At 41.1% G+C, this 23,510-nt stretch overlaps 1 protein-coding gene and 1 long non-coding RNA gene across 3 annotated transcripts in view; one reads left to right on the forward strand and one right to left on the reverse strand.

Annotated features, from left to right (window-relative positions):
- Window positions 1-23,510, forward strand: part of LOC311045741 — a 252,200-nt gene that overhangs the window by 80,032 nt on the left and 148,658 nt on the right. The window lies entirely within an intron of this gene.
- LOC311045443 (E3 ubiquitin-protein ligase RNF126-like) lies at window positions 1,490-23,448 on the reverse strand. 2 transcript variants are annotated; one of them, XM_084057320.1, is made up of 9 exons: window positions 23,139-23,448; window positions 19,670-19,728; window positions 19,494-19,566; window positions 16,372-16,625; window positions 9,783-9,851; window positions 7,865-7,934; window positions 6,711-6,804; window positions 5,337-5,452; window positions 1,490-3,522 (listed from the first exon to the last, which is right to left on the reverse strand). In XM_084057320.1, exons 1-9 carry the CDS (start codon window positions 23,445-23,447, stop codon window positions 3,370-3,372), a joined length of 1,197 nt encoding a protein of 398 aa, XP_083913446.1. In that variant the 5' UTR covers window position 23,448; the 3' UTR covers window positions 1,490-3,369. The 2 variants fall into 2 exon arrangements, with proteins under 2 accessions (XP_083913446.1, XP_083913445.1); XM_084057319.1 differs by having other exon boundaries at window positions 19,494-19,569.

Below are 23,510 nucleotides of genomic sequence, written 5' to 3' on the forward strand. Positions count from 1 at the left end.
GGGGGGTCCGCGGCCAAATAATTCCTTGACATGAAAAGGTTCGAGAACCACTGGCCTAGCGGTCCGGACAGCCCAAATGAAAAGGTAACAGGCAACGTGGCTCAACTATAAAACAGCTCCATGTCGTCTTGTTTTGATCATTATTTCAAACACAAGAGTTCTTCTCTTCAAACCATACTGTCAGGGGAACAGGCTCAATGAACAATGCAGGCTTGTGGAATATTCAGCGAGGAAAACTGAGTGGATTAAAAATCTGTTTACTTTGATGATATTTAGCAACCATAACGTTTTTTCTTTTTTTTTTCAAAACAAAAGCTATTAATTAATACCGACAATCGTTTGGATTAAAATGCTGATAAACTGAAAAGTCTGTTGTGGAAAAATAACCCTCAAATAAATGATGGAAAAGTAAAGCAAAACTATTTGTAACAAGGCTTATTTGTTTGTCGTGTGTATTATACTATGCATGTCACTCTGTCTGTATAGTCTCGCGAGCCAGACCTCCCACAATTTTCAAATGCTTCTGTCATACAGTCTGGAGCATACATGGGCAACTGGCGGCCCAGGGGCCACAAGTGGCCCTCACTTTCACTTAATGCGGCCCGCAGGTTAATATCGGAATACTGATCTATTGATGTCAGCTGTTCCAATTCCAAACATGCAACATGACCCTCCTTTTACCCGTATTTAAGTTCATAAAGTTAACTTAAGTATAACTAAATGCATTTGAAATTAAATAAGAATGTTACTTTTAAGGATTTTAATAAAAAAAAAAGCTAAATATAATTCAGGATTCCAATTCCAAAATAGCAAAAATAGCTGATCTACAAGCTCAAAACGCGCCGTGATGCGGCGCATTTTGAGCTTGTAGATCAGCTATTTTTGCTACTTTTGTGTGACATACTAGAATGATGAGTTATATAGTTAATATGGAGATGAGGTTTCTGCCCGACAGCAACAATATGCACCGTGGCCCTCTTGTGAGTGAGTGTGGAAATATAGTGGCCCTCTCTATCATCAAAGTTGCCCACCTGGAGCAACGGAAGTTCTGAAAATGATCAAGCGATAAAGTGGATGTGACGCCTCCATCCCACTTCCGTTTCGTCTTTACAGTCGCGCAAATGTATCCTAATATATATCAAAATCATCTAAGCATATATAGCTTGTTGCTTAGCAAAAGAAGTAAAAATAAAGTAAAGATATTTTAAGATATATTTTCGTGAGCGTAAATGACGAACAAGATGACGGCTTCCTTTCTCGGATTTCAGGAGGCATAGTTCCAGACTCTATATCATAGACATATACAGGTATAGACGCCTCCTCCGGCTCTGAGGCGTCTGTATCTCGGGCGCCATTTTGGAGAAGGCAAGCTTCCCGACTACTGGCCAATCACAGTGCGTCTTTTCCGGGACTTGTCAGAATCTAGTTGTATAAAAATCCTGTTATATTTTTATACAACTACATTCTGACAAGTCCCGGAAAAGACACGCTGTTATTGGCCAGTACTCAGGAAGCTTGCCTTCTCCAAAATGGCGCCCGAGATACAGGTCGCTCCAATGAACTGCAGAGGCCAATGAGGTATCTAGGTTTCTATATCTATGCTCTATATAGCATTCGGAGATTGTGGAATAGTTGTCTGGCTACGCGAGACTACTCTGTCTGCAAATGTGTTCACAAGAGGGTGCTGAAGAAGCCAAAAACAAACTTGGGGCTAAAACACAGGCCCACGCGGCTTCATCTACGCACACCTCTAGGGCACACATGTTTTCCACCAGTAGTTTAGGCAAAAATTCACATTCTTTACATTAAGGGGAAAGTTGTGCAAAATAAAAACAAAATATTCAATAAATAATCCTAGAAAAAAGAAAAATCGATGCATACACTCAAGTTCGCTCTCCACAACAGCTGTAGATTCCCATTGGCTTGTACAGACCATTTAAGCATCTCAAAATGTTAATTATTTATATACATTAAATCTCTGATCGAGCATGAAGGTCGGCACCACCACAGGTAATAAAAAAAAATGAAAGAAAAGAAACAAAAGCCTTTTTTTTTGTTTTGTTTTGTTATTTTAAATATAAAACGTGTGTCATATTAGCCTTGCGGCGAAGTGCCATTATCTCCACTGCAAAGCAAAGTCCACTCCGGGGGCGTCCAAACCACCCGTTTCCAGTTCTTGGTCGTTTTACTCCCAGTATATAATCATCATCAATATTCACAGCCTTGATGAGAGCCTCCTTAAGAACTTGTCCAAAACCTCCACCAACAACCACCTCACGATTACACCTCAGCAGCAGCAGCAGCAGCGAGAGGAGCTGCTGTACTCCTCGCCATTAATCCATTTAGACCGGGAACGCATCTGTGTCATTTTAAGATTTCTTTGGCTGTTCAAAATAGCAGATATTCTGCCTTTGTTTAGCCCAAAAGAAACGTCAGCTGTTCCAAAAACGGGCCAAGCAAAGGTGCTTATTGGTCAAAAACCCGGATGTGTGTCTCAAAGAATACAAGCTCATAGCGCGGCTATGAGCTCGTAGATCTGCTATGTTTTTAGCGGCGCTAGTCGCTCTATACCTGACTTTGTCAGGTATAGAGCGGATCCTGCTCTATACCTGACTTTGTCCGTGTGCGTACGCCAACGTTGTGATTGGTCAGGTGTGTACGTCAACAAAGTGATTGGTCAAGCTTCACGTGACACATGGCTATAAACACATATCGATGACAAAATGTATCAAAAGCGCCGCTACCTTCACACGGGGTGTGATTTTTTTTTTTAATCGTGAAAATGTATGCAAATCTTTGAATATATATATTTTTAAAGCGAACATTTGTAACTCAAATCTTTGGAACAAAAACTATCTTACAAATGTTTGCTTGAAAAAATACATATTCAAAGATTTGCAAACGTTTTCAAGATTTTTCAAAAATAGCAGATCTGCTATTTTTGTACTTTTAGATCTGCTATTTTTGATTAGCCAAAGGAAATCTTAAAATGACACAGATGCGTTGCCGGTCTTAAAGAGTTAACATACTTTCAGCTACAGGGAGGAAATGAATGGGCATTTTTTTGTGATCTTCAAAGTTCCCAAGGAAATAAGATGAAAAGAAACCAAAAAAAATAAAGTTCATACTGAGGGGAGGATGGTGGTGCATTTGTTCATTTTCCTGACCCGAGTTTGTCTCCTGAGGAGAGACGGGGTGGGTAGGGGGGTGGGTGACAGTCCCTTGGAGGGGGGGGGCGCTGCGGTGCCCGTTGTTGCTGGGTCTAGTTTGATGAGTTAGACTGGTATTATGAGGTTCCTTCTTCCTTCCTTTCCGATGCGAGGTTGGTGCCGTCGTTCGGTCGGTGGTGGAGACTGAGAGGAGGTCTGTCTATGAATTGCTGGCTGCGTTCTCGTTGCTAGGAGAGTTTGAGGAGGACGAGGACGAGGAGGAAGGGGAGAAGTTCATCCCTGAGAGGCCCGGGGGGTCCGTGGCCGTGTTCTGTCCGTTCAGGCTCTTCCGGCACACCGGACACGTGTCGTGCTGAACGAACAAACCAGACAGAGACGAGGGAGGAGATTAACAAAACCACTAAGACAAAGAATATGGGTGACAAGACCTCCATTACAAGGATGTAGTGTTTGTACTAGTACAGAGGTCTTCAACAGGGGGTCCGGGGACCCCTAGGGGGTCCTCAAAATTTACTGCAGGGGGTCCGCCAAATCTTTGTGTGATATGATTATTTAACACATTACATTAACCACTTGAACCCTAGCATCCCTTTTCTGAGGAGAACTTTAGCCAAAAAATAGCAGATCTACAAGCTCACAACGCCTCGCGCTGCGAGGCGTTGTGAACTTGTAGATCGGCTATTTTTGGCAAAGAGGGGAAAAAAGAGCAGACCGAGTAAACAAAAAAAGTTTCATCTGAAACACAATGTTATACATAGAGGGGGTCCCTGCTTAATCTCTCTCTCAGCTAGGGGGTCCTTGGCCTGAAAACGTTGAAGACCCCTGTACTAGCATAGCCGCGGGAAGACCTTTTAGGCTAGGGGTGCGGTATGCGCACCTCATGCACGCGCATACCCCCCGCGCAGTTTTTTTTCGCGGTTCTGGGCGGATTGGGTTCGGTTTTTTTTCCCAGCTTTTGGTTTCTTTATTTCGGTTTTAGGGTTAGGATTAGGTTAGAGTTATGTTATTTAATTCTTATTTTTGCCTGATTTTACCGATTTATTATCAAAATTCAAAAATCAAACCCCCAGCACCCCTACTTCCCGCGGTACTGTGTACTGTGTAATCTGAAAGGAACCTGAAGTACTTTTCTACAGTAGCATGATTGAATTGGAACACACTGAAATTCAATTCAGGTACTTCAAAGACAGGCACGCTCAACTCTATGAGCTTATAGGTCAATGCAGGGTGCAGATTCATAACATCATGCACATCAAAGGAAACATCTGCACTCACAAAAGAAGTAAAAAAAAAAGGCTTTATTTAATGTGCCGCAGCAGCAGCAGTCGAACAGAGACGAACGCTTTTCGACCTTCTGGCCTTCGCTACGGTGGCTGACCAACGTTTTCCTGACCAAACGGTTTGCCGACAACAGCTTCTGTTCTGTGTGTTTACGTCACACCAGACCTCGATCAGTGAGAGAACGGTACGCAGAGGGAGGTGGGGGGAGGGGGAGGAAGAAAGGGTTAGGGACAGGGGGATAGGGAGGGAGAGAGAGAGAGAGTCTACTTCACCCAGGCAATAACTAGGGCTGTATTATTCATACTGTATTATTGGGGCGGCCATAGCTGAGTGGTTAGTAAGCCCGCCTAGGCCGCCTAGGCCCTGGTTGCCCCAGGTACGATTCCAGGCCAAGACCGCAAGGACTTTCATGAACGGACCTGTTAAAGGAATTATCCTTATAACTAGGGCTGTCACGATTACAAAGTTGACGATTAATTGCGACTCAAATAATTGCGATTAACGCAATAAGAATGCACAAGGAAATTATTCACATATTTGATCATTTTTATACATGTAAAAAAGCACAAATAGCTGAAGTGACGAAGCTTGTAGATCTGCTTTTTCTGCTTTTTTAACATTTGAAAATGTGTGGAAAATCTTTCAACATGGAAACGATTATGACGATTATACAAACTTAATTGCGATTATTATTATGCAATAATTGTGACAGGCCTAGCAATAACCCGGACAGTGCTGGGTACCGAAACCTGAACACCCTGATCAATAACCCCAGCAGTACAACGCTAAGGCAAGCTGATGACGTTTTTCTGCCTGTAATCACAATACAGTTCTACCACAAGCCTCTTGTGCATGATTGCTTAAAACGTAGACACTAGATCATACCTGCTCCAGCCATGGTACTATGCAGTCATTGTGAAACAAATGATTGCACGGAAGTTGTCTAACTTTCTCCCCAACACGGTAGTCTTCTTTGCACACTGGACATTCTAGACCTGCACCTGTAAAAAAAAAAAAAAAAAGAACATGGAAAGCAAACTTTAGCCGGTTAACTATTAAAGTTACATTCTGGAAGTAAGTTAAGTAGCCGTGTGGCCCATAGGGGGGCAGGAGCCTATCTGTTGTTTCTGTAGTGTGAGGCCGCTTGATGTACAAGTAACACCCTCTGGACATGATACTAGTATGTAGGGATGGGACGCTAATCGTTATCGTTTATCGTGATAAAAAAACGCTCACAATAATCGTATCGCAGAGATTTTAATTTTGAAATTGTCCTCCGTCGTCATACACTGGGACCAATTCACCTTTGCTGAGCTGCATATCTGATACCACTTAAACACTAATTGGTAAAATGCACCTGTAAAGAACGTACTTGATACAGTCCTTTATTCACGCTCTATATCTCTTTGCCAAAAATGCGACGTGTTCGCATTGCGACACGTTGTGGGCTTGTAGATCTGCTATTTCTGGCAAATGTTCCACCCCACACTATGGATGCTGGGGTTCAAGAAGTGGTTAACAAAAGTGTCATTTTAAGAGTTTTAAGCATATTTTGATTATCGCGATAATATCATAAACCGCAATTATTTTGGTCACAATAATCGTGACATCAAAATTTCATATCGTCCCATCCCTACTAGTATGTCACATGATGTGCAAGTACTTTCCCCTGGACACTAGTATGTCACACACACACACACACACACACACACACACACACACACACACACACACACACACACAGGGCCTCACGGCCATTCACTGTGCGTACGACGCGACACCCTCACTCTCACAGATCCGTGATAATAAATCGGTAAAATCGGGTCATTTTTTTTTTTTTAATACAAAATTCGTTTACATTTGACAGCTACAAATGTTCGCTTGAAAAAAAAGATATGCAAAGATTTGCAAAAAATAGCAGATCTATTTTTTCAAAAATAGCAGATCTACAAGCTCATAGCGCGGCACTCTGTGCCACGCTATGAGCTTGTACAGTATATCTGCTATTTTTGAATAGCCAAAGTATAAAATAAGGGGTAAAGTCCACCAAAAGTCCATCCCCCCCACCTTCTGAGAGCCTGTGACGTCCCTGCACACAGGGGACTTAACCCCAATCCAGCCCTTGATGCCGAGTGCCAATCCCAGGGATTGAACTCCCGACCTCCCTACCAATCTCGGGGGGGGGGGCTCTCTAACCACAAGGCCAACCGAGCTGGTTTTCATGACGGATAGAGAGAGCGAGACATATAAAGAACTCACCCACATGTTCTTCTGTGATGGTGACGGTGGGTAAACTCTTTATCCTCTCTCTGTCTGCGGGCGGTGGCCCCGTGTTTTCAAACTGGTTCAATAACTGACACCACAAAAAGGAAGAAAGAAACACAACCGTTACTAGTGACACTAAAGCTACAATCCGTGTTAACCCTTTAAGACCTGAGGCCATTCTTAAAAATGTTTTCTAAATCCTAACAATGTTTTGAAAAAAATCTAAAAAAATGTTTTCAAGATTTTTCAAAAATTGTAGATATACAAGCTCATAGCGCAGCACTCGGTGCCGCGCTATGAGCTTGTAGATCAGCTATTTTTGAATAGCCAAAGAAATCTAAAGTGACACATTATGAATATGGATTTTATTACAGAGGTCTTCAACAGGGGGTCCTCGCGGAGGTACTGCAGGGGGTCTGAAAATGTTGTTTGATTAAACAATATTTTTTATTCTTAAATATCAATTTGTCTTTAAACATAACATGAATCTGCCATCTTGTAGCAAACAGATAAATAAATGGAGGCAGAAGATGTTATCCTTCGTTGAAATGTGATATTTGCACGTGACAGTATGTTTATAAATGGCAGTGGCACGGCCACCCTACTCAGTCTGTACCGTATACATATATATATACCGTATGTTTAAAATAAAAGCAATAAACGCCTCGTGCTGCGAGGCGTTGTGAGCTTGTAGATCGGCTATTTTCGGAGAGTTGGCGTAGAGGGGAAAAAGAAAAAGCCGTCGGTCAAGTTGACTAAATATTGAGGGTTTCAAAAGGTTAAATGCCTGAAAAAACATGTTTAACATGAAACACAAGTCTATGAACCTACAGTATCTGTGAAATCTAAGAAAAAATGTAATCCGCAACACAATCTAATTCAATATGTAGTAGTGGTCCCTGCTTCATCCCTCTCTCTCTCAGCTAGGGGGTTCTTCGCCTGAAAAACATTGAAGACCCCTGTTCTAAACCTACGTCATACTTTGTTGTCATGCGGCGAAAATAGCCTCATCTACAAGCTCACAAGGTGTCGCTATGCGACTTCCTTGTGAAGCTTGTACTGTAAAGATTGGCTATTTTAGCTTATTTTTTTCCTGCAGTTTCATACCCAGTGGAATGTAAAGTAAAGTAAAGACGTTCTCTGTGTACCTGAGTGATGATGGCGTCAAGCCCATTTGCACCCCAGGCATAGTCCATTGGATTAGAATGCAGCATACCCCTGCAACAATGGCCGGTCGCCAGCCAGCAGCACGGGAACATTGAGGGAGAAGAGAGAGAGGTGACATTTAGTCTATAAGGTCATTAACCCATTGAGATCTTATGTCATTTTCAGATTTCTTTGGCTATTCAAAAAAATAGCAGATCTACAAGCTCAAGAGAAAATCGTGAAAATTTGGGCAAATCTTTGAATGTATGAACATTTCTAACTCAAATCTTTGCTTCTGGGGGATTCTACAAATGTCCTAACATTTGTAGAATGTAAGGCCAATGAGCTTGTAGATCTGCTATTTTTGAATAGCCAAAGTATAAAATAATGGTTTAAGTGGTTACACAGATGAGTTCCCGTTCTTAATGCGTTAAAGGTAGGGTAAGTGATATTCCTTTGTTAAAATGTGTTAAATAACTATATGTTCTGATAGTAACCATTGCTATAGAGTGTTTGTTCAGTAACAGGAGTTGTCTCCCTATCTCTCCAACAGAAAACACATTTTCAGGTCGGGATACCAATTTTATCCAATCAGGAGAGAGAACTCATACAGGCTAAACAGTATAACTGATGAATGGGTACTCTCTCCTGATTGGTTGAAATGTAAATATAATATTTGTACACTCTCAGAATTATGGGGGTCCTTGAAATAAATAAAAAGTTTGAGAACCACTGCTTTGACTTTTACAGGGGTCAGTTTCGAATTGCAGCCACCTGTAAGTAATCATTTAGAGCGGTTTTGAAGGAGAGTAGGGATTTACACTCCTTTACAACTGCTGGTAGGGCGTTCCACATTTTTGTGGCAAAGCAGGAGAACAAATTGAACCCCCTGTTAGAGCCAAATCTGTGTTGGCAAGTATTTTGACAGGTATATGGCTGTCTCATCGGTGTAGTAGTGTATCTTGTAGACCCGGCCCATTGCAAGTTGCTGTACTCTGTCCTCTACCCTGAGCCATCCCACCCTAGCAAAGTGAGCAGGGTCTGGAGCCTTGTTTTTAAGGCCTTTGTGGTACCATGAGGTGCATGCATAGTAAAAGTAACCTTGGATGAGTGCTCCTGTTAAGAGTCCTCAAAGTATTCTTACTGACCAGAGAGGAGATCCTGTACACAAATCTTGTTCTTTGGTTGACTTTTTTGATTACTCTAGTTGCCATTTTATCACTGGAAAGATTTGCCTCTAAAATGTTAGCTAGGTAGGTAATTTCCCCTTTTCTTGTGATGACATTGTCAGCCACTTTTATTGTTTATTGTCTGCCTTTCCGAGGTTAAATTTAGACCCAAGACAGTTTTACCCAGGTGTAATGATAGCTTGTTATCAGCGAGCCAGGTGCAGATGAGATTCTACAGAGTTCAGAGCTAAGGGCTTTTTTAACCTGCAACTTTGTCCCTGTCCGAGACCAGCAGAGCCGAGTCATCTGCTGTGGCTTGTACGGTACTCTGTCATACCGGTGTCACTCGCCACAAATAGCCTATTTACCGTACATACTGATTCATATGACTCAGTTTAATAGCGGTAACGCATCTGTGTCATTTTAAGATTTATTTGGCTATTTAAAAATAGCAGATATACAAGCTCATAGCGCAGCACCGAGTGCCGCGCTATGAGCTTGTAGATCTGCTATTTTTGAAAGATCTTGTCAATTTGTACACAATCTTTGAATATATATATATTTTAACTCCAATATTTGCTTCTGAGGGGGTCCCTGGAACAACATGTTTTGAGATGGGGGTCCGCGGCCAAATACATATAATTTTTGATCAACTCCAATCTGGATCTGATTGGTCAGTCTGAAGATAGCCCAGGTCAGGATAGGATAACCCTCTCTGTACGTTACAGATGAAGTAGACTAATATACATACCATGGTCCCATCCCCATGTTTGGCATGGCTGTAGGTGCTATAATTCCATTTACTAGCTGCTGAATAATCCTGTAGAGAGAGAGAGGGGGGGGGGGGGGGGGAGAGAACACACGTCACATTCTCTGAGTATTCTTTGATATTGAACTGGTGTAAAGCAGTAGTAAGTAACAGGCCAATAGCCAGAACTGGCCTTCCAGTCAGTGTTGATTTTGACTTGAATTTTGATTTAGTTATAGTCATAGTCTTTTGAATACAATTCCAATTAGTGGGTCATATTTTTGTCAACTGAAATGTTTTTGTCTTGTTTTAGTCAACTAAATATCATAAGATTATATAGTCGACTAAATCTACAGTTGATTTAGTCGACTAAAATATATTTTGGCAGTGCCTTGATGGTGTCGTAATGGCTGATTTTACACTTAATTGGTTGCATGTTGAAAATAGCTGATCTACAAGCTCACAACGCATCGCGCTGCGACGCGTTGTGAGCTTGTAGATCTGCTATTTTCAGAGCGCAACACCCGAGCACAACCAAACTGACTTTTAGTTCTACTGGATCTCTTCTCCAAAGAAGTGGCTATTATAGGCCACATGAGCACTTTAAACCTATACGCTGCAGCTACGGCTATTTGAAAATAACCGATCTACAAGCTCACAACAAATAAAAAGCAAACCCTTAACTACCAATACAAGCAACTTTACAGGAAAAAAAAGGCTGCTTCGCTTATAACAAGCAGACATGGCAACACCGTAAATTTAGCGTCCTCTGGGTGCATCTCTCCTTTGCTGGTGGTGCTTTCATTGTAGTACAATATGAGTGCCAAAGCTGAAAGCTACTCCCTCTGCCCTTTTTATACAGTACCTGCCAGGCGGGTACAGGTGATGGCCCCATGAAGACAAAGACACATTTGCATTCCTATGGGTGACGGTTGCTTCACTGAATGGACTCGGTGGCCATTGGCTGTGAGTCAGCCAATGAGGTTGACACACATGAGGGGGGTGTGGGGGGGTGGGGGACGTTCCGTTCACACGTTTACACGGCACACCCAGCAGTCTCAGGCGGCACAGTAAAGGGGCGCGGAACGGCGGTTGGGAAACGCTGTGTTAATACCTTAGTAGTGTTGATTTTGACAAACATTTTATTTAGTCGTAGTCATAGTCTTTTAAATAAAATTCCATTTAGTTTTAGTCATATTTTAGTCATCTGAAATGTTTTAGTTTTTGTCTAGTTTTAGTCGACTAAATATCATAACATTTTAGTCGACTAAATCTACGGTTGATTTAGTCGACTAAAATGTATGTTGGCAGTGCCTTGATGGTGTCGTAATGGCTGATTTTACACTTGGTTGCATGCTGAAAATAGCAGATCAACAAGCTCACAACGCGTCGCAGCACGGCACGTTGTGAGCTTATAGATCTGCTATTTTCAGAGCGCAACACCCGAGCGCAACCAAACATAAAATGACTTGTCTTTTAGTTCTACTGGATCTCTACTCCTCTAGTCCCTCACTAACATTTTAATCTAGTTTTTATTTGTTGACGAAATTGTCAATTTATTTAGTCTTAGTTTTAGTCATCATAGCTTAGTTTTTATTTAGTTTTCTTCAGTGAAAAAAGGTAGTCGACGAACATTTTTCGTCATAGTTTTAGTCATCATAGCTTAGTTTTTATTTAGTTTTCTTCAGTGAAAAAAGGTAGTCGACGAACATTTTTCGTCATAGTTTTAGTCGACAAAATCAACACTATACCTTACAATATCTGACTGTCTCACTTACAGTACAGAATATAAGCTAACAGTATAACGTCCAAACAAAGAAGCTACCCCCCACCTGAAGAATGCTCATTATACTTTTATCCATGCTGAAGAGTGAATGACTTAAAAACAACACACTGTTTCTCTCCATGACCTTGAGCTCTCCTGTTCTATGAAAGAGCTTGTTTATGGAGTTTAAGGAGTATGACAGTCTCTGTCACACTCTGTCACGTAAAACGTTCTCTCTCTTTTTTTAAAAATGTTTTAATGAACTAAATGTCCTCTAAGTGCAACACTCAAGGATGTGGCCGACACAAAATGAATACGCAAGCTCTATCTATTCTACACCTGTGACAGTTTTATAGCAAATTTTATAGCAGTTTTTATAGCAATGATGATAATGAATGATACTATTTTTCTAGTTAGAGTTAGTGATATTTTTTGGTTAAAACAAAAGTTTTTTGTTGAAAGCTTAAAGCTCTATATTGTGATAGTAATCATTGCTATAGAGTGTTTGTTCAGTAACAGGGGTCTCTCTCCCTGTCTCTTCAGCTCAGAAAATACATTTTCAGGTAGGTGACAACATTTCAGCCAATCAGGAGAGAGTACCCATTTATCAGCTTAATTTCTGTAGTGTTCGAGTTCCAATTGTGTCTGCTCATTTCTTTGTGTCATCACCTCCAATTTCACTTATTTAATCTGTATCCTGACTGAGTTCTCTATCCTGATTGGATACGATTGATATCCCGGCCTGAAAATGCATTTTCTGTTTTATAAAGAGCTGGAGAGACATGAAGACTCCTGTTACTGAACAAACACTCTATAGCAATGAGTACTATCAGAATATAGTGCTATTTAACACTTATTCTAACCAAAGAAAATCACTTACCCTACCTTTAAAGCAAAACTAAATAAAAACAATTCTAAATGAATATAGTTATTGTATGAGACGTTCTCTCAAGTTCCAGTTCTAAAATTAGCCATTGATTAAGTTCTAGCCCACCATCTAATGGCTTACAAAAGTAAATTCGCCCGAGGCAAAACGTACTCGCCGACCCCAGGCGTAAAGAATAAAGACGACATAATTGTTCTTTCTGCACCATGGCCTGTGAATAGTGGAAATGTGGGCATACTGTCAGGTGTTTTCTGAAGCAGTTCAAAGAGAACGTTTGGATTATGGGATTCATGAATTAAATTACAGAGGTGACGTCTGCAAGGTAAATGTATATGACAACATAGAACAGGGGTGATGCAACTTTGATGATGGAGAGGGCCACTATATTTCCACACTCACTCCAGAGGGCCACATACTGTAGCATATACTGTCAGGCCATTCTATGTCACACAAAAGTAGCAAAAATAGCCGATCTACAAGCTCAAAACGCGTCGCAGTGCGGCACGTTTTGAGATCTGTAGATCTGCTATTTTTGAATGGGAATCCTGATTTCTTTTGTGCTACTTTTGAATTGAAATCCTGAAAAGTATTTTTTTAATTTAATTTAAAATACAAATACATTGGATATAAAAAGGACAATAGAATTGTAATACTAGTCATTAAGCTACTAAAGTTATTAAAGCGGGTCATGTTTGCATGTTTGGAATTGTAACAGCTGAAATCAATACTATATCAGTATTCCGATATTCACCTGCGGGCCACATCAAGTGAAGGTGAGGGCCGCAGTGGTCCCCAGGCCACCAGTTGCCCAAGTATGAAATAGAATAACATTAAGGAGGAACATTAGGGAGCATTTTTGACTCAAATCTTTGCTTCTGGGGGGTTTTAGACGTCAGGTCTAAACGGGTTAAATGTTATGATAATTTATTGTTCTTACCGTTCCAAATGTCTGAATTATAAAAATGGAGGAGGGGGGGGGGGGGGGGGGGGTTAGCTCACACAAGCTATAGACCCGCCACTGGCTGCTATGAACTCAGGCATTGTAATTTTCTCCCTGAACAACTTTATGAAGTGATGGATGGAGCAGCTGTATATCCATCACTTCATAAAGCTGCTCAGGGGGAAAATTACAAACGCATCTCCCTTTCAGGATGTAAACAAGGTTATGTACATGCTGCTCAGGGAACGGGAGATCAATTAACTGGTCTGTCATTTTTTAATAGCTCCGTTTAATCAGAGAGCTTTTAACAAAGAGCGTTATATATATCAACCCCTTATTATTATAGCATTTTTTGAGTGCCGATCTGTTCAAAATCATTTCTGTTCTATCTAATCGTATTTTGGAGTGTTTTAACTTCACAGCAGGGAGTTTTTGACACAAAGCTGCTGTTACTGTCATTAGGATCTATCTAGACAACAACTGTTCCAAGGTCTAGTTCCACACTATTCTCTTTTGGCTGGTTCAGCAATACTTTTGGCTGGTTCAGATGGTGTCTATAAGTGCAACAAGCCTGTACTTTACTTTCATTTTTATCCCACGATTTTGTAACCCCATTTTTTACACCCAGTGCCAATTGTCTATGTAATCCTGGGCACTACCTTCCCTCTGCCAACCTAGGGGAGCCAGGGCCGAGCTCATGCCTCCTTCAATGCATGAGAGCCAACTGACCTTCTTGTCACCTGACAGGGGGGAGTTTCCCTGGTTGGACGTAGCGCGTGGAAGGAACACGTTATTCCAACCAGTTCCCTTCCCCTCCATCAGGCGCCCCGGCTGGCCAGGGGGAGGCAGTATAGTGACCAGGATTACTGCATGTCTTTGTGAGGGTACCTAGGCAACACAGGGAGAACATGCAAACTCCACACAGAGAGGCCCTTTCGCCTGTACGTCTTAGTATATACCATCAGTGGCGAACTGTGGATTTTTGAGTGGTGCCAACCACTCCTATATCTGACTTTGTCCGTGTGTCCGTCCGTATGTATGTATGTATGTCCAATAAACAAACATTGATGACAACATCAATACGGGGCTCATCAAAGGCACCACTCTCTTCACACAGGGTGTGATTTTTTTTTGTAGTGGAGCACTACATCACACGCACGTGCACACGCTCACGCATACAGGAGGGCTGTGCCCGTTAGGGCTGGAGAGTGGGCTGGTCAGTCTAGCTCTGATGCTGTATGATCATGATCTTCAAAGAAACTGTCGATCCTTCATTCCTTGTGGAAGATGCATGTTTCCCCATTATACCAATCACACACAAATGGTGGAGGAAACCATGCAAGGTACTTAACCATCATGTCATTGAAGGCGGAAATTGTTCACAAAATGGTCAAAAGCGGTCAAACATGGTGAAAATAGCATAGCCACAAGCTCACAACAGCTTGTAGTCGTAGAGGGACTATTTTCTCTATTCATGTACAAAGATAAAGCACATCCTCAAGCTAAGGTGCTGCTTAGCCAAACTGCAAGGGCAGCAGTTAGTTTTATGATGATTTAACAGATTGCCTAGAGGTGACTACTGTGTGACGCATGTGTTGTACAGAGGTGGATTTTTACCAGTTTGCTCCAAGAGCGGGCTGGTCTACGAACAGACAGAGCAACTAGTCGACACCTTTTTCGACTTTTCCATCTTTGGCTGTCCTAAAAGCCAATGGGGAGACGTCCCATAGTCTGAACGTCGGTCGTCCTCCGATGCTATGGCATCATAACCCTGCTCGCAAGTTGTCGCAACTTAACTATCAATTCCAGCTGAGTTTGGGCTGTTTTGGGTGTGAAAAGCATGCAGCAAGCTGGTATAATATGAATGTGTAATTTATTGTTTTCTTTGTAGATCGTAAACACTTTTCTTGGCTTCTCTTGACACACTCTGTTTGCTGCTTTATCTACAATGGCCTGTGTATGTATACCCTCTTGCTCTAAACATAGCTTTGTAAGCTTCTGTCTGCTCTTGAAAAGAGTTTTCCTGTACTGCAAATTCTGCAAATCCTACAGAACTGGCTGATAGGCAAACAGTTTTATTAAAGGGAGAGGGAATGAAATGAGTCACTTCTGAGTAGTGAGTTTCTGTAGCAGAGGTACATCTGTTTGAAAAGTTCCATTTTCTAACTCTTAACTTGAAGGAGACCGCAAGCTTGAAACATCATTGCTTTTGGGTGCTTTTTGACTACACTATGCCGACCTCATCCTTCAAAAATGTTGCTTTGGGATTGAGAACAAAATCGAAGTGTGCAACGTTGATGTTAAAGCAGGATTGGACCAGAACATCTGGCTTCGGTTGTGCTCTGGTTTACAGCAGTAGAGTAATCATGACAATATCCTAATAAAAAGCACAGAGCACTTTATGACAGAACGTAATGATTCTACCAAAAGGGGTTATTATAACTGCAGCTTCATGTCACTATAGTACCGATTATTAAAAAGCTGACTTAAAGGACAACTTTGTTTTTTTACAACCAAGGTTTATATTCTAGCTTGTAATTAAAGTAAATAAAAGATGAGTGTTATTTTTTTTTCATTTACTGCTTTCTATAGTATAGAGCAATTTTCGCAATCTTTTTTACAGTGGGCTAAATATGTATTTTTTACACAATAAAAAAATCTAAGGTGGTCTTTGATGGCCAGATGTGAGTTATTGGGGGCTAGAAAAGCTACTGTAAATAATAATAAAGAAATCGCCGGGTTATTGTGTAAAAAAAATACATATTTAGCCACCGGACAGAATGCCCCCACCCACTGTAAAAAAGAGATCGCGAAAATTGCTAAAACTATAGAAAGCAGTACATTTAAATATTTTAACACTCATCTTTTATTTACTTTAATTACAATCTAAAACATAAACCTTGGTTGTAAAAAAAACAAAGTTGTCCTTTAATGCAGCTTCATGTCACTAGTACCGATTATAAAAAGACTGAACAACAAATCATTTGTGAAAATAACTGACCCCTCTAACGTGGGCACGCCTTCCTGTCGTGGACCCTGTCGCCGGGGGACGTGGCGCCCCCGCGGTTGCCGTGCGCTGTAGCGTTGCCGTGACCCCAGTCCCATCTCCCGCTCCCTCCGGTTCTCGGCGTCGCGGTTGTCCTCCCCCGTGGGAGGAACCAGTCCCGCTCGGAGGTCGAAGGCGTCGTCGAAGATGCCCAGGGCGAACTGGCCGTACCCGGGCGGGAACGTGAACAAGTGCTGGTGGTCCATGGTCTGGTGATGAAGAAGAAAGGAGGAGGAAAAAAAAGATGCCATCTTAGAGCAGTGGTTCTCAACCTTTTCAGGCCGTGACCCCCCAAAATAAATCACATTTGAACTGGGGACCCCCCCAAAATAATCATAATTGAACTGGGGACCCCCCCCAAAATAATCATATTTGAACTGGGCGACCCCCCCACCCTGAAAAGCACTTGGAATGTTTTGTTGGATTCGGTTCCACAGATTAATATTGTGAAAATAGCCGATCTACAAGCTCGCAACGCCTCGCAATGCGAGGCGTTGTGAGCTTGTAGATCGTCTATTTTCATATTTTTTGCCTCTTTATATCATTTGACAATTTGGCCAATGTTTGACCAGTTTTTATAGCATAATTTGTTGATTGCTTTTGATGCAGTAATGGTGTTTTTTTTTTTTTCATTTTTTAGGTATTAAAAAGATCTTAAAAGGTCATTAAATTGTCACTTCACTGACATCTGGGGACCCCCGCAAAATCTTGTGGGGACCCCCGACCCACAGGTTGAGAGCTACTGTCTTAGAGAGTGAGGTGCGACACATCAAGCCAGTGACTCTCAAACGTTTTAATTTCAAGGACACCCACTTTAAAGGTTCCATTTGGTTACTAACTATCAATTTAACTGGGGACCCCCCCGGAGGGCTCCGGACCCCACTCTGAGAACCACTGCATTAAAGCCATTCTCTTGTTAAACACATTAACCCTGGTATCCCCATGTTGAGCATGTCATTATAGGAAAGAATTCTCAACAATTAGCCTAAAGCCTACATGCTATACTCTGTACGTACACCGTGTCGAGAGGTTAAAACAGCAGATCTACAAGCTCACACAACACCTGTAGATCTTGCATTGACGGACCAACCAATTGAACAACAGAGTGACTTATCCTATCGATGAGATCACTAAACATAAAGCCTTTATTGAAAAGAAAATATATATTTATATTCAATTCATGGCCGAAGCTATGAAGAGACAATGACTTGTAAATGATGCTGGTATAATGGTCCAATACAAGTACCATTCAACATGAAATCTATGATTGGAGTTGTCTTTAATTAAACAAAGACAAAACTGAAGTACGTCATTGTTTTTGGAGACAAGGAAGAACGATTAAAAGTTAGTGCTCTGCTCAGGTTCAGTCGGTAATGTTTAAAACACACAATCCAAGCCAGTGATCGTAGTGAAAGTCATGGAGCTGAATTCTAACAGCCATACAGTATAAACACAATTACAAAGTCAGCCTGCTATCACCATAAGAATATATCAAGGATTAAAGGATTTATGTCTCAGCGAGATTTGGAAAAGAACGTGTCCGTGCATTCATCATCAACATAACAGTGTCTTTACAGTTAGATCTCCCCCAAACAAATCAATCAGCAGTTGATGCAGAAAACTGCTGTTCCGAGTCCTTATTATTACCAAGAAAGTGGATAATATATCACTCCAGTTGAGTTCTCTGATCTTTACAGTGGCTCCCTGTCTGTTAAGACCGGGAACAACATCTGTGTAACCACTTTAACCATTATTTTACTTTGGCTACTCAAAAATAGCAGATATACAAGCTCACCGTGCTATGAGCTTGTAGATCTGCTATTTTTGAAAAATCGTGAAAATGTGTGCAAATCTTTGAATATAATATATTTTTAAGTGAACATTTTTAACTACAATCTTTGCTTCTGGGGGTCCCTGGAACAACATATTTTGAGATGGGGTCCGCAGCCAAATACATATAATTTTTGGGGTCGTTGACAGTCTGAGAACCACTGATATCATAGCAACATAAGTTTTTTCAAAAAACTGTTAGGATTTAGAAGACAATCCCAAGAAGCAAAGAAAAACTTAAAAAAAAAAGAAATCTTTAAAAATATATATATATTCAAAGATTTGCATAAATCTTCACTATTCTTCAAAAGAAATAGCAGATGTACAAGCTCATAGTGCGGCACTCGGTGCCGCACTATGAGCTTGTAGATATGCTATTTCTGAATAGCCAAAGTTTAAGATCATGGTTAAAGTGGTTCAAATCTAAAATGACAGATGCTTTCCCGGTCTTAATGGGTTAAAAAACTAATTTAAAAATTACTGCTGTTGGTTTACAATGCATTGAATGGTTTTTAGGGCTAAAAATAAAAAACTTTTCTGATCTTGTGCTTACATCAAGGAACATCCAGACCTCTCTCAGATCATCTGGGACAGGTCTAGTTTCTGAACCCAGAATCAGAACTAAACGTGGATAAGCAGTTCAGTTCAGCGTTCAGTTTTTATGCACCACCACATATCTGGAACAAACTCACAGAAAAAACGCAGCCTGCAGCAGGTCTGCTATAACTCTTAGATTTTAGACCAAAGCTGAAGATTTGTCTCTTTATCGCTTTCTTTTACTGAGGTTTCTGATTCATTCCATGTGCTGCAGTGTATTATCCACATCATTTTATCTGTTTTATTTTAGTCTTATTTTCTATTATTTTTTTAAAAACTATTTAATAACTATTTTGATTGTATCCAAAATGTCCTCTTATAATGTGTTTTTTTTTGCACTTTGCCTTGACGTTCTTAATCTTGTGTGTAAAGCAGTGGTTCTCAAACTTTTTTCATGTCAAGGACCCCCAGAATGTATTTGGCCATAGCGTGGCACTCGGTGCCATGCTATGAGCTTGTCGATCTGCTATTTTTGAATAGCCAAACTATAAAAAGGTTAAAATTATTATGATGCTATATTAACACATTTTGCTGGACCCCCTGGAACCCCTGGGGGTCCCCGGACCCCACTTTGAGAACCAATGCTGTAAAGCACTTTGAACTGCCTGTACAAATACACAATGCTGTAATAAAAGCTCACACACACTGACCTCGAAGGGTTGACGGTTCTGATCGCCTGTCGGGGCCGACGATGATGATGATGATGATGACGACCCATTATCACTGCTGTGTGCAAGTCAAGGGATAAAAAAATAAGTGGAAATTAATGCTTCTGTACTCCAACACAAAAAAACAGCCGAATACACCACTGGTTTATACACTTTACCCTCTGTTCTCAGGAAGCTCTTCGATGAAGCCAGAGTCACAGCGTGGACAGGTGTAGTCCTGCAGTGAAAACGGGAACATGTGTGATAAATATATTATATTTTTAACCTTGCCTCATGTTGGCCATGTTATGCACACATCTGCATTTTGCAAATTATGAGAACTTTTCTAAAAGATCATGTACGCACACCTGCATATGATGCTAATGTTCTAAACCTCATGTACATACCTGCTACTACATACACTATCTGTATATATCAGGGGTCTTCAACGTTTTCAGGCCAAGGACCCCCTAGCTGAGAGAGAGATGAAGCAGGGACCCCCTACTCTATATTGTATAAAATTGTGTTTCAGATTAAACTTTTTTTTAGTCTGCTCTTTTTTCCCTCTAGACCTATAGCATCTTTGCCAAAAATAGCCGATCTACAAGCTTACGCCTCGCAGCGCGAGGCGTTGTAAGCTTGTAGATCTGCTATTTTTGGCTAAAGTTCTCCTCAGAAAAGGGATGCTAGGGTTTAAGTGATTAAGGTAAAACAAAAATCATATCACACAAAGATTTGGCGGACCCCCTGTAGTAACTCTGAGGACCCCCTTAGGGGTCCCGGACCCCCTGTTGAAGACACCTGGTATATATTATGTACCGTATACTATTACATTACAGTCATTTAGCAGACGCTTTTATCCAAAGCGACTTACAATAAGTGCATTCAACATAGGTAGGCAAGGAAACTACTAATCACCAGAAGTCTTAAGTGCATTCTCTTCTAAAACAAGCAACCAAGAGTATACCTAGCGCTAAAGTAAAAGTGCAATATATCAGCTACTTACTTTCACAAACAGATGAGACAAAATAGGAAAATCAAATGAGCAAGAGCTAAGACAAATAAGTGTATCGAATAAACACGATCCAATAAAACAATAAAACAAGAGTTCGTACAACTAGTTAACAACAAGTAGGCAAGGCGAAGAGGAAGGGTAGTGTTTCCTGAAGAGGTGGGTTTTCAGCCAACAACAACCTGTTTCTATACTGTGTTCTTTTTTCTTACCTTTCTCTACCTTTATCCTCTCTCTTCTCACAGAAACTACAAAATGACAGAGTATGCACACACAACAAAAACTAATCTTTACATGTGTGTAAACCTGTGATGTGACAATAAAGCTGATTCATCAGGTGCAGTTACATCAATAAATGTACCAAAAAATATATATATAAAGTGGAGAGTCCTAGGGTTTCCAAGAAGGCAAACAAATCCGAAAGCAAAACAGATGAGGAGGCAGACCACCGTACAATGCAAGGAAAGGTGTTTTAATGCCTTCATATACGTACATCTTTTACAGTGTTTATCTAGTCTAGGCACAGGAACACCAAATATCTTAAAAAGACGCTTTTAAGCTGATCTTAAAGACGTTTTTGTGTCCATGTGTCAAAGATAAATGCTGTAAATCAGGGGTTTTCAACGTTTTTCAGTCCAAGGACGCCCCTTGCTGAAAGAGAGATGAAGCAGGGACCCCGACTACACACTGTATAAAATTGTATTTTCATAGATTTCATAGACCAACATCAACCTCCAAAAATAGCCGATCTACAAGCTCACATGTAGATCGGCTATTTTCGGCTTAAGTTCTCTTCAGAATAAGGATAATTGGGTTCAAGTGGTTCATGTAAAAAACAATATCCCATCACACAAAGATTTGGCGGCCCCCCCTGTAGTAACTCTGAGGACCCCCTAGGTGTCCCGGACCCCCTGTTGAAGACCCCTGCTGCTGTAAAGGAAGTCGTCTCCCTCCTCATCCGTTTTGATTTATCAATAATGTACAACATAACAACAAGACATGGTCCTGCTACGGGTGTGACAAGAAAAAATAGCCGTCTAGGAATGTTACACAGTAAAAATCCTCAGTGATAATTCATCCGCTGGTGACCAAATGGACCCGTGAGGGTCGTTTGTACACTCTCTCCCCGCGTTAAGTTTAGCACCGATGATTTGACTATGTACTGCAAATAACAAATCAAGTTGGTTATATTATAACACACTGTCACAAGCTGTCAACGGCATGTTTGTGTGAACTGAACACATCATCATCATCATTTAGAGCCAGCTTTCAAACCCTGGTAAAGCTAACAGACTAGATGACGGTTGGAAAGTCACTGTACATTTCAAGAAGCTTCCCCTGAATGGAATACCGCCAGCTGATTGTTGAGGGCAGGTTGAGCTGTTGTTTTGGGGGGCTGCTGTTAAACATGTCCTCCCTGCCTGCCTGCCTGGTCAAAAGTACATCCTAATATTGTCCTAAAGTTTGTCCTCTTCTGTACAACCAAGGTACATGTACCCCCCCATCCCCCCCAAAAAGGAGATCTAAATCTACAAGCTTCTAATAAAAAACAAAACAGGAGCTGATCCACTCTCACTGACAGTTACAAAAACATAGAAACCCATCATAAGCTAACCCAGGTTAGCTAACCTGCTATGCTTACAGAGCAGTGTTATAGAGGAAGCTGAACTAGAACAATTGTGTGCAGTTACAATTTCATACAGTATAGATATACAGTAAATCATGATACAAAACAACATGTTTTAAACAACCAAAATATGAATATGAAATATGACGCCATGATCTAATAATCACCAGTGGTTGTTGTGACAGCAGTGTGTGACACTATTAAACTATAACCCAGGTTAGGCTAACCTGCTACAACACAGAGCAAGTACAGACAACCTGAAGCAGAGATAAAGAACAGTTTTATCGGCTAGATTCTGTGAAATTATCATTTACATCTAAAAATGTCCAACAAACACATGGGTGCCATCTGATCATCATCAGTGGCTGTGACACAAGGACAGTTGAAACTATAACCCATGCTATAGCTAACCTGCTACACAGAGCCATAGAGACAACCTGCCTGAAACAGAGAAAGGACAGATTGTGAGATAGATTCTGTGAGATAATGATATAACAAAACTAAACATTCTAACAACCAAATGGTGCCATATCTGATCATCACAGCAGTGTGTGATGTGTGACACAATAAAACTATAACCCAGGTAAGCTAACCTGCTACACAGAGCCAGGAGAGGCAACCTGAAGCAGAAAAGGAACAGATTCTGTGAAATACTAATATAAAACTAAACATTCTAACAACCAAATGGGACACTAATACACACTATTCAAATGACAGTTGAAACTATAACCCAGTCAATAGCTAACCTGCTAAACAGAGCCCCATAGAGAGTACCTGAAGCAGAGAAATGAACACATTCTGTGAGATGATATAAAACTAGACATTCTAACATCTGATCATCACAGCAGTGTGTGACACCGTATGGTGACACACACACACACACACACACACACACACACACACACACACACACACACACACACACACACACACACACACACACACACACAGCCAGAATATGGAGGCTCTAAGGGGCTCCATGGAGGTTGAGGTATTCTCTCTCTCTTACCGGTAGCTTGGGGCTGATCTCTGCCGAGCAGCGGTGACAGAAGAACCGGCATGATGAGGAGGAGGAGGAGGGCCGCCGTGGAGGAGCTTCAGCCATCTTCTGATGAGGAGGAGGAGGAGGATGGTGTGTGTGTGGAGGAGGAGGAGGAGATGTTGCTGAACGGAACGGACGGACCGACGGACCGACCGACCTGCCTACGGAAGCCGATGAGGGACAAAACACGGCAGGAAAAAAGGGTAGGAAAAAAATAATAATAATAAAGAAACCGGCCAAAAATATGAAGAAAACCATGAAAAAACAAGTAAACATAATAAAATAAATATTTACAATATTATTATTACACTTAGCTGTAGAATACAACTCTCGTAGACG

This window comes from Gymnoscopelus microlampas, assembly GCF_963454915.1.
Source record: "Gymnoscopelus microlampas genome assembly, chromosome: 5".
Lineage (NCBI taxonomy): Eukaryota > Metazoa > Chordata > Actinopteri > Myctophiformes > Myctophidae > Gymnoscopelus > Gymnoscopelus microlampas.

What these genes read in the sequence shown, in the direction of transcription:
- LOC311045443 (XM_084057319.1), bottom strand. Translation starts at nt 23,447, where the DNA reads ATGTTTACTTGTTTTTTCATGGTTTTCTTCATATTTTTGGCCGGTTTC. An exon ending in AGAACCGTCAACCCTTCGAG is followed by an intron (nt 16,626 to 19,493) that starts GTCAGTGTGTGT and finishes CTTCATCACCAG; the next exon opens with ACCATGGACCACCAGCACTT. An exon ending in GGCGTGCCCACGTTAGAGGG is followed by an intron (nt 9,852 to 16,371) that starts GTCAGTTATTTT and finishes CTCTCTCTACAG; the next exon opens with GATTATTCAGCAGCTAGTAA.